At 32.9% G+C, this 13,710-nt stretch overlaps 1 protein-coding gene across 2 annotated transcripts in view; it reads left to right on the top strand.

The window, feature by feature from the left end:
- Nucleotides 1–13,710, top strand: part of LOC129786399 (voltage-dependent calcium channel type A subunit alpha-1) — an 82,171-nt gene that overhangs the window by 35,068 nt on the left and 33,393 nt on the right. For both annotated transcript variants that reach the window (XM_055821383.1, XM_055821384.1), the window contains 9 exons: nt 6,579–6,885; nt 6,983–7,122; nt 8,814–8,914; nt 9,183–9,338; nt 9,465–9,685; nt 10,636–10,739; nt 11,318–11,433; nt 11,657–11,716; nt 11,956–12,072. In XM_055821383.1, the coding sequence (XP_055677358.1) occupies nt 6,579–6,885; nt 6,983–7,122; nt 8,814–8,914; nt 9,183–9,338; nt 9,465–9,685; nt 10,636–10,739; nt 11,318–11,433; nt 11,657–11,716; nt 11,956–12,072 (1,322 nt within the window). The remainder of the gene's footprint in view (nt 1–6,578; nt 6,886–6,982; nt 7,123–8,813; nt 8,915–9,182; nt 9,339–9,464; nt 9,686–10,635; nt 10,740–11,317; nt 11,434–11,656; nt 11,717–11,955; nt 12,073–13,710) is intronic.

The raw sequence follows: 13,710 nt of genomic DNA, 5'->3' as shown, positions 1-13,710 counted from the left end.
TGAGAATTGTTAGATTCTTATTCTCATTGTAGGTGTATGTAGGTAATTCACCTACAAAAGAGGGTGGAGGTTGAATCTTCATGAATTTTCCCGCTTTAATACTCTCTACCATTCATTTATTCTATTATTCAGACTTTTTTTTCTCCAGTGTGTTTGATGGCATGTGTAAATGTTAATAATTGTATTTATACAGTGTGACGCTTTTACTCTATCACACCCCAAATGTAGGTATATATGAGTGTCGTATAGAGAGAAATAATTTAAAAGTGAAATTAAATGTTCAATGGGGAAGTGCGTGGGGCAATATCTCAACAATGGAATGAAAGAATTATCCACGCAAATGGTCATATGAGTTGAAGAGCAAAAATTGTGTGCACATTTGCGTGGAGAGTTGAGGTGACAGTTTAAATAGGAATTGTCGCGTTATTGCCCTACATTTTGTGTATTTTAACAAACTGCGGTAATAAATTAACATACACACATTCCCACTGTTTACATCATTCCTGTGGATATTTTGTGGTTTCCTTTGGGGGAATAATATACAAAATTTATCGTAGGTTTTTACCTACAAAAAAACAGTATTTTCTATAACATTCACTTTAGCTCTTCACAGGGTTGTCTTTAAGAGAAAAAATGAAAGAAAGAAGTTATAAACTTTTTAAGAAAAATTGTTTATTTTAAATAAATAAATTCTAATAAAGCAAACTTAACTTTCTTAATGACCTTTAAGTGGCCTATATATGTATAAAATGCAAATAAATAAGGGGTGTTTCTGGCTCATACAAAAAGTATAGTCCTTCATTTAAAACATTACATTTATGTACCTACAACACATAATTCTAACATGGTTTTATTTATACGTGCATTTTCATTTCACCTATTAAGTGTGACACACTCTCATATAATTTTCACCTTTTCACGCATGCATTCATTGATGTTATTTTTAGATAAGGGTTGATGGGGGTAAAGTTTAGTTATTTTTGACAATTTAAAACGTTAAACTTTGCATAGCTTTTAAATTCCCAAAGATCCCTCTCATTGGAAATTCACGTATTAGAAGATTTTTGAAAAGCTCCTAGGTTTACTTAAGTTAAGATTTATTCTCATGATTCTTACCTGTGATCCTCGAAATGGAGATTAAATTTCATGGAAAATCTTTGGAAAAATCTCCCTCCAATTTTACAAAATCTTTTGGAAGCTTTGGAAGTGTTCATGTTGAAAATTACATGCTTTCACCAGGCGTCTCCACTGCCACCATAGCATTTGGCATGTTATTTTTCGTAACAATGTCATCTTATATGGTGCTTTTGCAATCTTATCAGATGGTGTGTCATGCTGGAAGATGATGCATTTTTCTTGCTTCATGAGATAAAAATGGAAAATGATGATTTATATTGTTGTAGGAGGTGAGGGCAAGGACGAGAAATCTCTTATTCAGACAATTTCATTTAACTTCTCTCGACAGACCAATGTATACAGGGTGCTTGTGAGAATGGGGGGTAAGGGTTGCATTTTCAACAATTGAATTTCCGCCTTTATGTCTTTGTTTCTATACTCCATTCTACATTCAAATCCATCGGGAATGTAGTCATGGCAATGACAGTGGATATGTTGTGTGCTGGTGTGATGAAAAGAAAAGCTACAGCTTTGGAGTTTAACATGCAAAAAATAACTGTGAGGATGTAGAATGAAATACATGGTGTAGTAGGTAGTTTAATTATATATTGGAAAAGTACCATTGAAAGTGTGGAGTGGCATAGAATCAAGAATCTCCAATCAAGGATCCACACGCGCCCCATAGATGTGTCAGCATTTAGAACTTCCGTCCATGTATTTATATTGGCGACAATCTCAGCTTAGGCTCACAATGCGGGGATGGAGATGGGGGTGGTGCTCCATCCCCTTTTGTGGCTGCTGCCCCGATGACTGGTGTGACGTATAAATGGCGTAAATAGTGTGTGTGGGCGGCTGGAAGTGCTAAAGTGAGTGTGTGTTCGTGTCAGAAATAGAGAAAGTGGGTTGATGGAGGACGTGTTGATGGAAACTCCGAGGCGTCATAGGCTGATGGCCGTGTATTTTGAGATGTACCCCACAGAAGGACTCGGTCATAGGAAATCTCGGAAATGCAGGATATTCCACTTATCGCTAAATACAATTTATTTTCCCAGAAAAACAATTTAAAGGCACAAGAAAAACCCCTTTGAATACATTTAGGAAAAATCATGCCCTCTTTCAAGAATTAAATGCAATTAGCAAAAACACGAAGTCGCTGCACATAGTTTATTTCTGTGTTAGTTCTTACACACAATAGTTCTTCTAAGAAAATAAATAAATGTAAAGCTTTTAACATGGGTGCATGAATGTCATCGTGATTTAGTCAGAATTTTGTACACTCAACTTAAGATTAATTCGTTGGCGTTTCTTAGAATTTTGCTGACATTATGAAGAATAGGAAAATGTGTTTTATAATACATATTCCAACATGTGTATACCTACATAGCTGACATTTCAGATGCAAATGCTAAAACAAATATCAAGTGAAATACAAGAAAATCAAAATTGGAAAATTAAGGAAATTTTGAAACAAAATATTTTATTTATTTTCTACAAATTAAAATTTTTAATTTTCAATTTTCACTTGAGCTTAAAATTTTTCACATTTAAGCCTTTTTTTTTGCAAGAACACCTCAATGCTCACCGAATTATATTCCAAAGCTCCAATTTCAGGCCGTATGAGTAAAAGCTATAAAAGCTCACCGGCGAAAAATCTTCAATTTTTTTTGCCTTTTTTCCAGATTATTTTGCGGCTTGTAATTTTCCATTGTGCAAGTGTGAACATGCAGAATAATTCAGGGATATCAGCTAATAACGTGAATCACTATGTACAATTTTCCTTTATGGTTTTTCCCCTTGAAAATATGTATGTGTCATCACAATGCCGTCACTCAGGGTGACTGAAGTGATGCTCTATGAGTACTGTTCTCACATATACTCCAATGTGAATCCAAACTAAAAAGGGATGTTTCACTCTCTTGGGCAGATTCCGCACTAAACCCCATTCCCTCCCCCAACGCGGTGGTTGTCTCCTCGTGAATGAGGAGGTGTTTCATGGGCCACATGTATGGTTATTATGTATGAAAAGCTGAAGGGGTTCAAAATGTGTCGTGTATGAGGGTATGTTCTCTATATGTGGAGCTTTTTTCTCTCTTATACATAATGTAAAAGTTGGCGACTTATGCGCATCGGGGCTCTTCTTCTTTTTTTTACTTCTACTTCTGCTTTCTTGCCACCACCATCCCGAGTCAGAATATTAGAGTGCCGGGGTATAATTTGTTTGTGTGTGATGGGCAAAGTGGAGACGGGATGTCTGAATGCCCACACCAAAATCTCCCAACTATTGCGAATAATATAGATGACAAGACACGACCTCACACACAAATACATCACACTTTTCTTCTCGCGTCCTTTCACAACTTGCTCAAAATTGCTGATTTAACCTCTCTTACTTCTGGGTATCTTTTTATTCTCTATTTTTTTTCTTCTGTTGTTGTATTATTTCTTCTATTCCATTGCTATGTACATTGGGGCATTTGTGGCGTAAATCTTATTTAAATGAGCTTTTCTTCTGGAGCTTTGCTCTCTTATTAATGAATCGTTGTACTCTAAGCTTCAAAAGCAGGCATTCGTTCTTTTTTTTTTGGTGAACTTTGTACATTCTCTACACATACTTTTATGGTTGAACCGGTTGAACTTTCACCCATGGAATAAGCCAAAAAGCTCTCTGTGTGAAAATTATGCTCTTTTTGTGCAGCAAAAAAAATGTTTTCTTCACATTATTAATTAAGTAGGTCAGAAAGCTTTTCATTTTATCGCTTCAGTACTCTTCCACACTATATAGCGAAAGTTCTATACATTGATTTTACAGAAAATTTCTCCTCTTATCTTGTCCCAAGAGGCCCAGAATATAGCTACAGAAGATATCAGATGTTTACGTCGTAAGAAATTAATATGATACTTCTTCCCATACGAAGGCGGAACTTTAAAGAGAAAATAAATAAATTTATATATTCTGCAGAAACTTTTCTTAATAAATAGGCACACATTCCAAAAGAACTTGCGAATGGCTTTATGCGTGTGAAGCTTTTTTCTGGCTTCTCTCTGTTACAAACCCGTCTGACCATGGATGAATTTTTAGATACTTTTCTGTTGGGGTTTTTTTTTTTGAAAAAAAGTCTTCTGAGTCAGTGTCTTAAAATGTTCTACATGTATTTTATTGCCATGGAAATTGAGAATTTTTTTTTCAGTCTAATCTTGATTTTAAGATTGGCTATGTCCTACAGGGGCGTAGCCAGAGCCAAATTTTAGGGGGGGTTTCTACTTTTGAAATTGTACGACGGGGGGGGGGGGGGGGTGGTAGAAATTTCTTCTTCTTCATTTTTAATTGTACGGCTGTTGAACAAGATCCATATAGCCAAAATGGTTACAAACCTAGTTTTTGATTTCACTTTTAGTAATAACAAAATGTTCTCACAGTACCGATCATTGGGAGAAATTCATTAGTCATACTGTCTTAAGATCTCTAAGAATTTCATAAATTTTCTTTAAAAACTTTTTTTAAGAATTTCTCAAGTTTTCTTTTAAAAAAAAAATTGAGTTTTTTTTAATGAAAATATAAAATTTCCTTAATTTTCCCAATCGAAACTTAGAATTTCTTTAATCAGGCTGATTCGGTTCAAATTCATATTTTTCGAAGACTTATCCTGATGGTTTTCAGGCAGTAAAAATCATCGAAAAACATGCATTTCGCTCCATTCAAACTGAATTAAATAATCTTAAAATGCATATTTGTGATGATTTTTACGAATTTCAATGCCTCAAGACGATCAAAAAATGTCATCGAAAAATGCATTTTGCCCGATTTTAGTTTAAGAAAGCTTAAAATCTTAAATTTTTCTTACGATCTTAAATTTTTCCTTAAGGATTCGTAAGAAATCTTTTGAAAACTTAACACATTCTTAAGAAAACTTTTAAAAAATCTAAGTATTTCTTGAGAAAACTTAAGTCTGCCTGACTAATGAATTTCATCTAATATCAAATGGATTTTGAATGACTCTTTAAAAAAAAAAATTCAAGAAATTTTCTGATCAGTGAAGTAGTTAATTGTGAATGTTTAGATAAAAGAAAATGAGAAAAAATGTCCTATGATTGTCACACAGATTGATTGAGATCAGCTGGGTAAAATTTTCAACGAAACTATTTGTTAATTCAAGTTCTTTCAGCAGTCTTGAACGTGTTAAATGAAAATGTTTGAAAACACTGTTTGATGGTACCCGGCGCTTGGTCAACCGGGGTAGACTGTCCATCGCACCGCCTCAGTGGCCCCAATTGATTTCAGAGTCTTTCCTATAGTTAGTTCTAATAGGTATGGGGTACAGTAAAAGAAAAACAGTGTGGCGGAGATTCGCAATCATTGTGGTGCGAGATGCTGATTTGCAATAAGAGAAGAAAATATCGCAGACATTGAATGACTGTGTGGGGTTAACTGCGGGGCTGCTGTTTTTCGTCGTCACAGTGTCTCGTGTCTGCTCGATGAAAGGGATTTCTTTGCCAAATTTTCAAACTCTTGTACCCCGGCCAAGTAGGTTCAGTAAATCCGTGAAAATCTTACTTCTTCAGTTCCTTGCGGGCTTTCACAGTGGCATTGTCTCTCATGAGCTTTCTTTTTTACCATGAATTTTGTAGAAGGAAAAAAAGTCCACTGAGCGGAGAGACAGCAGTGAATCTGATGGTTAATTCTGCATTGTGATAGTATTCTTTGTTTCTCAGTGATTTTCAATTTGAGGGGCACTTCTTTTTGTGTCCACGCTTCAGAGCTACATTTCATCGTCATTAGGTTCTGCATTTGACACTATTTAGTGAATGGGTCCAAATGTGGCGTGCTTGTAAAATGGGGAGTGGCGTGCATTTGTGAAAAGCTCTTTTGGGGTGCACTTGCGAGAGTTCTTCCACTTCGAATCACAATTACTAAAGTGCCTCTATTGAAATGGATGGTGAAATGGTGAAATTGTAAATGATCAAAAATTATTTTATTAAATTCATCTCGCATTTGGTTCAATTCACACGGCCAAAAAAATGCGGATATTAAATTTACGTGAAGCAACATAAACTACCTATAATATCTTGGGATATATAGAAGGAAAATTAAAACAATAAACCGAATCATCAAATAAGAAAACAAATTTCGTACAAGACGTCAAGAATAAACACTTAATTTAATACTTAAGAGGAACTAAAAAGAATATTTAATTAAGAATAAAAGAGCAAAATTGCAGATCACAGAAAATAATAAAAAATTGTTATTCAACAAATATATTTATTTAAAATTATTTTTAAAAAAAATTGAAATCTAGCGCAGATATTTTTACAAACGGTCAAAATGATTTTTTTTGTGCTATGAATAATTTTCCGTGAGATCGTATGAATAATTTTCTCGCCGTGTGTTTTGTATAAAACATGGTTTTTTTGTGTATTGCTATGTGTATGGCACTTGTTAAAATGCAATAAATTTAATGTTGCAGGTTGGCAGCGGCTCAGGAAGCGGCGCTAGCGGGACAAAGCTCCAGCGGGGGGCACAAGGGGGCCCATCGCTTAGCTGATAGAATGGGCGGCCCAAGTAGTCAGGCGGGTCAGTCTCCAGCCGGAGGCGGACCCACCTCATTGTTTATCCTCACAGAGGATAACCCCATTAGGAAGTACACACGATTTATAATAGAATGGCCGCCCTTCGAGTATGCTGTGTTATTGACAATCATTGCAAACTGTGTAGTGCTGGCTCTGGAGGAGCATTTGCCTCACGGAGATAAAACCATATTGGCTCAGAAATTGGTGAGAATTTTTTGTTTATTCCCTTATCTATTGTGGATAGTTCAATATTTTTGGGAGTTGAGAGAATGTAATGAAAAAATATAATTTAAATTTATAGGAAAGAACGGAGGCCTACTTTTTGGGCATATTCTGTGTGGAAGCTTCGCTCAAGATCATAGCCTTAGGGTTTGTGCTGCACAAACACTCCTACCTCAGGAATATATGGAACATTATGGATTTTTTCGTTGTAGTGACGGGGTAAGTGACCCACTCTTAAATATTCCTCACCCTCATTTTCAAACCACACGACTCAGACACACAACTAAAATTTATTGTGAGACATTTTCAAACACACTCGAAGGGTTCATTTTCCACTTATGGTGCTATTTCGGGGGGAGTATATATATAACAGAAATTACATACATACATACCCCCACACCCTCTCATCCATTTCTCAACATTAAATGATATTTGGTGTGTAAATATAGTAATAAGAGAATTATGATGTGATATTGGGGGAAAAGCGGATATAATGCACTAATTATTCCAAAACCGAAACCTAATCAAATTCTACGACACGATAACAGTTCTATGACGATCTTCGCTGAGGCAAATGTGGACGTTGTATTGTGCTAATTTTTATTTCCGTTCTAGCCGCATCAAGCTAAAAAAAAAAAATAAACAAATATAAATATAAATTATATTCTAACATTTCTTGAGAAATTTAGAATGCTAGGGTGAAAGTTTTTCTTTATACCAAAAGTGAGACAAGTTAGAGTCTCAATTTGTAGTTTTTTTTTTCTTTCATATATTTGTCATAAGAAGAATTTAACAATTTTAATCTTTAATTATAAATCTTTCGAATAAGATAAGAAAAGAAAAGGATAAGAAGTTTGCTAACAATTTTCTAAGAAATTTAATGATTGAAAAGCATATTCTCGAAACTTTTCTTGTGGTCAAAGTCGCTGAAGAACTTAGAATATCTTCATGTCCTTTATTTCTTATCTTATTTGCGAAATATATAGAATAGATTATATAGATAGATAGATAGTTACACACACATATCACGAAAAATAGTTTAAATTTATGTATCTTAAAGAAACATTTAACCTGGAACATACTTTATTTAACTAAATATTTAAAAAATAATATTTAAAAAAATAAGTTTAAAAATAATTATTTGTATAAGACTATTTGTAAAAGTTCCACGTTGAATGTTTTCATAATCATTAGCAGTATTTTCCACAATATACTGATGAAAGGATAAATAAATTCTTATTTATTTAATTAATTTAAAAACAACAATAAACTTTACATAAAAACTTTAATTTTAAACATTAAATGAAATTCTTTTGTAAATATTAAAACCTTAAACCGTCAGAATATTGTGGAAATCATTGCTATTAGTAATGTTACATACCTATTATACATAAATAGTTTATTAGATATAGCTAATAATGGTTTGTGAAAAAATAGATATTTATTCTTAAATCATTATCTATTAATTTTAGTCTATTTTAAGATTTATATTTCAGAAATAAAATAATACACCTACTCTAAACATATTAGATGTAATAAATGGCTAAAAATAATTAGGTTTATTTAATGTATCATGTCAATTTCACCGAAATTAATAACTTACAACATGTGTGGAAGAGTATATACGTTAATCAATATTAGTGGGGGTTTTTGTAATATATTTTTAGTGATCATATAGTGCTGGTTTTAGTCACAATTTATTCTTACTTTGTCTTCTTTTCCAGAAAATAGAAGAGATAAATCATTATCCAACCATGTGATTGTTAGAATCACGCTGTGTCTGAATATGCAATTAATTTTATTTAAATGTTTTTTGAAAAACTAATTTTAGATTTCCTAATTTTTCGCTAGTGAAGCTTGTTCCTAGATTGGCAATGAGTATTCTTTTTCTTTCTTGTCATTTCACGTAGGTTCATCACAATGTTCCCACAAAAGGGGCCCGAAGTAGATCTCAGAACATTAAGGGCCATACGTGTTCTACGGCCCTTAAAATTAGTGTCTGGAATTCCTAGTGAGTAGATGGTTTTAAGAAGAAAAACAAAATCTAGCTAGCTCTCTTCTCTATATTCATATTTTTTTTGAAAATATTTTTTGACTTTATTCTCTTATTCTTTATTCCTTTTTAAAAAAAAAAGTTTATTTTGTAGAAATTCATTTTGATCTTTCTTAGAAGTTTGTCTCAATCCTTTTACAACTATTCTTCTCTATATTTTACTTGAAGAATTCTATTTTGGGAATTGAAATGACTAAAATCGTGTTTTTATCCTTGCAATTTTCAGGTTTACAAGTAGTTTTAAAATCTATAATTAAAGCAATGGCGCCGTTGCTTCAGATCGGACTCTTAGTGTTATTTGCAATTGTCATATTTGCAATTATCGGATTGGAGTTCTATTCTGGTACTCTGCACAAAAGTTGTTATAGTTTAGAGGATATAAGTAAGTTAATTTTTTTAAATGATAAATAATTTTTAAAGTTTCCCTTTTTTTTTTGGCTTAAATCAACAAATTTTCATCGTTTCTGGAAAAGAGCTTTTCTTCTGATATTTCTTTTTCTTTCAACAGAAATAATAATAAAAGAAGGTGAGATGGCTACACCTTGTAACACAGACAACGCAACGGCAGCCCCGGCGGGCGCCTACGTATGCAACTACAATCAGAGCACCTGTATAGAACAGTGGGAAGGACCGAACTTTGGCATAACCAGCTTCGATAACATTGGTTTTGCCATGCTGACAGTATTTCAGTGCATAACTATGGAAGGCTGGACCGCAATACTGTATTGGGTAATTTGATTTTGTTTGAAAAAAAGAAAAAAAAAACATTCGGCCATTTTCATATTTTTTGGTGTTTTTTATTTTTTGTTTTTTGTTTTTTTAAATTGGACTTTATTATGTTTGGACTGGACGATTGAAGCTACAACGGAAGCTCTGAACTTTCTAAATTGAAAAATTATAAATTATAAAAAAAGAAGGATTAATATTTTCCTTATTGTTAAAAATTATGAGAAATAGAGCTTTAGAATCCTAGACTTGAACGATTTTTCAAACTTTCTAAATAATTGTTCTATCAAAAATATTGAATTTTGATAAAACTTTGAACAAATATTCTATTTTCATTACAATTCAATTTTTAAATAATTAAAATCGGTTCATAAATTTGAATTGAAAGCTCTTTAAGCTCAATTAATTACTATCTTTGATAAATTAATTCAATTGGAAAGGACTGACAAAACGGACAGACTATCGAAATTAATCAATGTTGTGATAATGAATGAATTTTGCATTTAAATTTGTGAAAATGCTATAAACTAAAACTTCCTCCATCCCAACCAAGTTTTCCTTACGTAAACACGCCCCGAGCTTTTCGTGACATTTTAAGTTTAATTTTGAGTTCTGAATAATATTTCTTGTAAAACAAAATTAAATCTAATATAATGCAATTCTCAGAATTGTGATTTGTTTTTCAAACAATCTCATAATTCAACAATATCAATTAAGTGTATTGCTTATCTACATTCCTGAACTTATGCACTCCTTGTGTGTCGAAACCAATTGCGAAACTTTCTCTCTATATATGTATGTATGTAACTTCCTCGCTTCTCGCCTCTCAAGGGATGATGATGATGATGGAAATGTTGGAAAGTCTGTTGCTTCTATCGACACTTTTCGCTAAATGTGCTGTGTGCCACGTGTCATGAGTCTGCATACTAATTATTTTGTGCTTGATTTTCCAGACCAACGATGCATTAGGTTCAACGTTCAATTGGATCTATTTCGTGCCTCTTATAGTATTGGGATCATTCTTTATGCTCAACTTGGTTCTTGGTGTTCTTAGTGGGTAAGTTAAAGCATACCTAATTCCAATTGAAAATTTAATTTTGTGTGATTAAATGGGTTGGAGAGCTTTCAAAGCTCAAAGGGGGTACATAATGTGACACAACTGTGCTTGGGGACAAAATGCATTGATTCTTGTGAATTTAAGTGAATTTTCCAATGAGCGTACCCGTGTTGAGCGACGAGCTCAATTCTACAGAAGTCGAAGTAAACAAATATTTGAGGATAACATGTTGGCTTATTTGGATTGGATAACAATGGCAGGTTATTTTTCTTTCTTCACTCTCAACCTCGCTAACTGGGAGATGCGAGATTGCTATTTGGAAGTTAATTCCTTCTCCTTCCCAAGTATATACATAGTTCCAATAGAAATATGATTGAAGTATCATTGCAAAGGACAAAATATAATGCTATTTGTATTGCTATTCCTATGCCAGTAGCAATCACCACCACCAATTAATCGCACAAGAAAAAAATCATGAGCTTTTAACTACCTACATTATATACTAATGTTGTATTTTCTACTTGAATTTCATTTCATTGTTTGAAAATTTTCGCCAATATTTCTCTATTTTCTTGTAGTGAATTTGCAAAAGAACGAGAAAAAGTTGAGAATCGGCAAGAATTTCTGAAGCTTCGACGCCAGCAACAGCTAGAAAGAGAACTCAATGGTTATGTTGAGTGGATATGCAAAGCCGGTAGAGTAGATAAAGCTTTTATAATCTCCTTAGAAGAACTTAATCTCTCTCATTGTATACTGCAGTAGTTTATTTTTTCTCTCTTTCTCTATCTCAATTGTAAATTAAATAGATGTTATAAAAGCACTAAACTATACGATTAGGAGTACACACTATTCGAGAGAAAAAAAAGGGATGTTGCAAAAATAAATAGCTAATATTTAATTTGTTTCCTTCCCAACAGAAGAGGTAATCTTGGCTGAGGAAAGGACTACCGAGGAGGAGAAAATGCACATAATGGAAGGTAAAAATTGTTACCATAGCGATAGAAAGTGTGCTTCGTGATTACATGCGCACACAACATTCATATGTTGTGTATGCTATGTTGTTGAGGCAAAAGGAAGCTTCAATATCCACGCTCTTTTTTTTTTCTTCCTCACTCACAAACGAAAAGCTTGAGGAGTGTAAATAGTAACAGGAAATTATGTCTCTTTTTTCATGCTATCAAACCCCCTGTATTGCGCTGGCTGGATGCCACAACAGCTCGAAGGCGCGCTGCAGCGAAACGGAAAAAACTTAAAAACTTGGGAAAATCCAAATCAACAGATACCGAGGAAGAGGAAGCCGATGAAGACTGCGCAGATGACGGTATGTGTTGTGGTTAGTCGTATTTGAATACCTAGAGTTCAAGAATTGGTTCGTTATCAATAAATCCAAAATCCAATTCAATCAACACGATTGGTGGAAGTGTCCATAATGTTAATAAATACAACAACAACCAACAAATCCCAAAATACCTTCCTTATCCCCACCCTCTACCCTCCCCCCCTCACTTTACGTTCAAATAAACCGTCTCAAAAAAAAAATGTTGTAAAACTTTCCAAAATTCTTCACTTTCAAAAAACTTTCTTTCTCTCTTTTTAGTTGATTTTTATTTCTTTAGTCAAAATTTCGTTAGGCAAAATGCTTCTTTTAGTTGAATGTAGAAAGAGAATAGATAAGGAATGCCATAAAAAAATGACAAAATGGATTAAAAAAAAATATAGAAGAGTTAGGAAATAGATTTTTGCTGTGATGAAAAGCTTCTCATGTCATTTCTTTTTGCAGTCGTTAAACGAAAAAAAGGTAAAACGGAACCCAGAGAAAAGGTGCCCAATATTATGGCGGGAAATATGCATTAAGAGTAATCTCGCATTGAATTAATGGTTTTTTTTTGTAACTGCAAATTCCCAAATAAATCGCCAGAAAGGATATTTGAATTAGTTTGAATAAAAAAATATATAAACAGTAATTTTTTCAAAGCAAAAATAATAGACCTCTTCTTGTTTTGCTGAAAACCTCTTGCACAGAATTTATGTTTAAAGAAAAATAAATAAAATTGTGGAAATAGAAAGCTCTACTGACTATATATAGCTATGAAATTATATTGGATCGTTTTTTAAAAGATTAATGAGAAAATTCAATTAAAATTCTTTTGAAATTTCCTTTAAATAATGACGCAATTCGTTGTTTTTTTTGTATTCTATCTATCGTCACAATATTCCTTTGAATTATATCAATGACTCAACATGCAAGTCAACATTGCACACAATAAATCGAGTTTTTATGATCAAAATAAAATGAATGAGTAATCGCTTTTATAGAGCAAAACGAACGTATTTTTAATGATTGTGAGTGTAGGCGGATAAAGACTTTTTCTTCTATTAACAAAGAACGAGTATTATGTTGGATTTTCAGTTAATTTGTTGAGGTCTAATATTATTTGCTAAAAAATTAAAAAAAAAATGTATTGAAGTATCATTTAAAAATTCCACCCTTATACCCACTAAAACATTTTACAGGAAGTTTCTTCACCTATCCTAGATGGATAAAAAATATTTCTTAGTAAATCCAATTTTCTCACTGCGCGATAAATGAAGTAAAAAAAAAATATTCCTCAAATTGTCACGGATTTTATTGCCGTTTCCCCAATATTTTTTGTATTTTGTATCTGCTACAATTGCACTAACCCTAATTAGCAAAATTATCATTTAAATACAATGACAACTCCAAAGGAAAGAATTTCCTTTCCACCTTACCTCTATATAATTACAAAATATCACACCTTTAGGTGAAATGCTTTGAGAACTGCCATGAAATTCCCAGAAACATGAGAAATAAAATAGCGTTAATAATCGTTTATTAATATTTTTTGAAGAATAGTAGAAGTTAATTTTTTTTAAATACCTATAAATGCTTTTTACACTATTTTTATAAAGTTTTTTAATTCACAAAATATTTTTATATTATTCAATTGCT

Source organism: Lutzomyia longipalpis, chromosome 1 (assembly GCF_024334085.1).
Source record: "Lutzomyia longipalpis isolate SR_M1_2022 chromosome 1, ASM2433408v1".
Taxonomy (NCBI): domain Eukaryota; kingdom Metazoa; phylum Arthropoda; class Insecta; order Diptera; family Psychodidae; genus Lutzomyia; species Lutzomyia longipalpis.
Note: the sequence above shows the minus strand (reverse complement) of the source record. Positions and strands in the feature narration are given on the sequence as shown.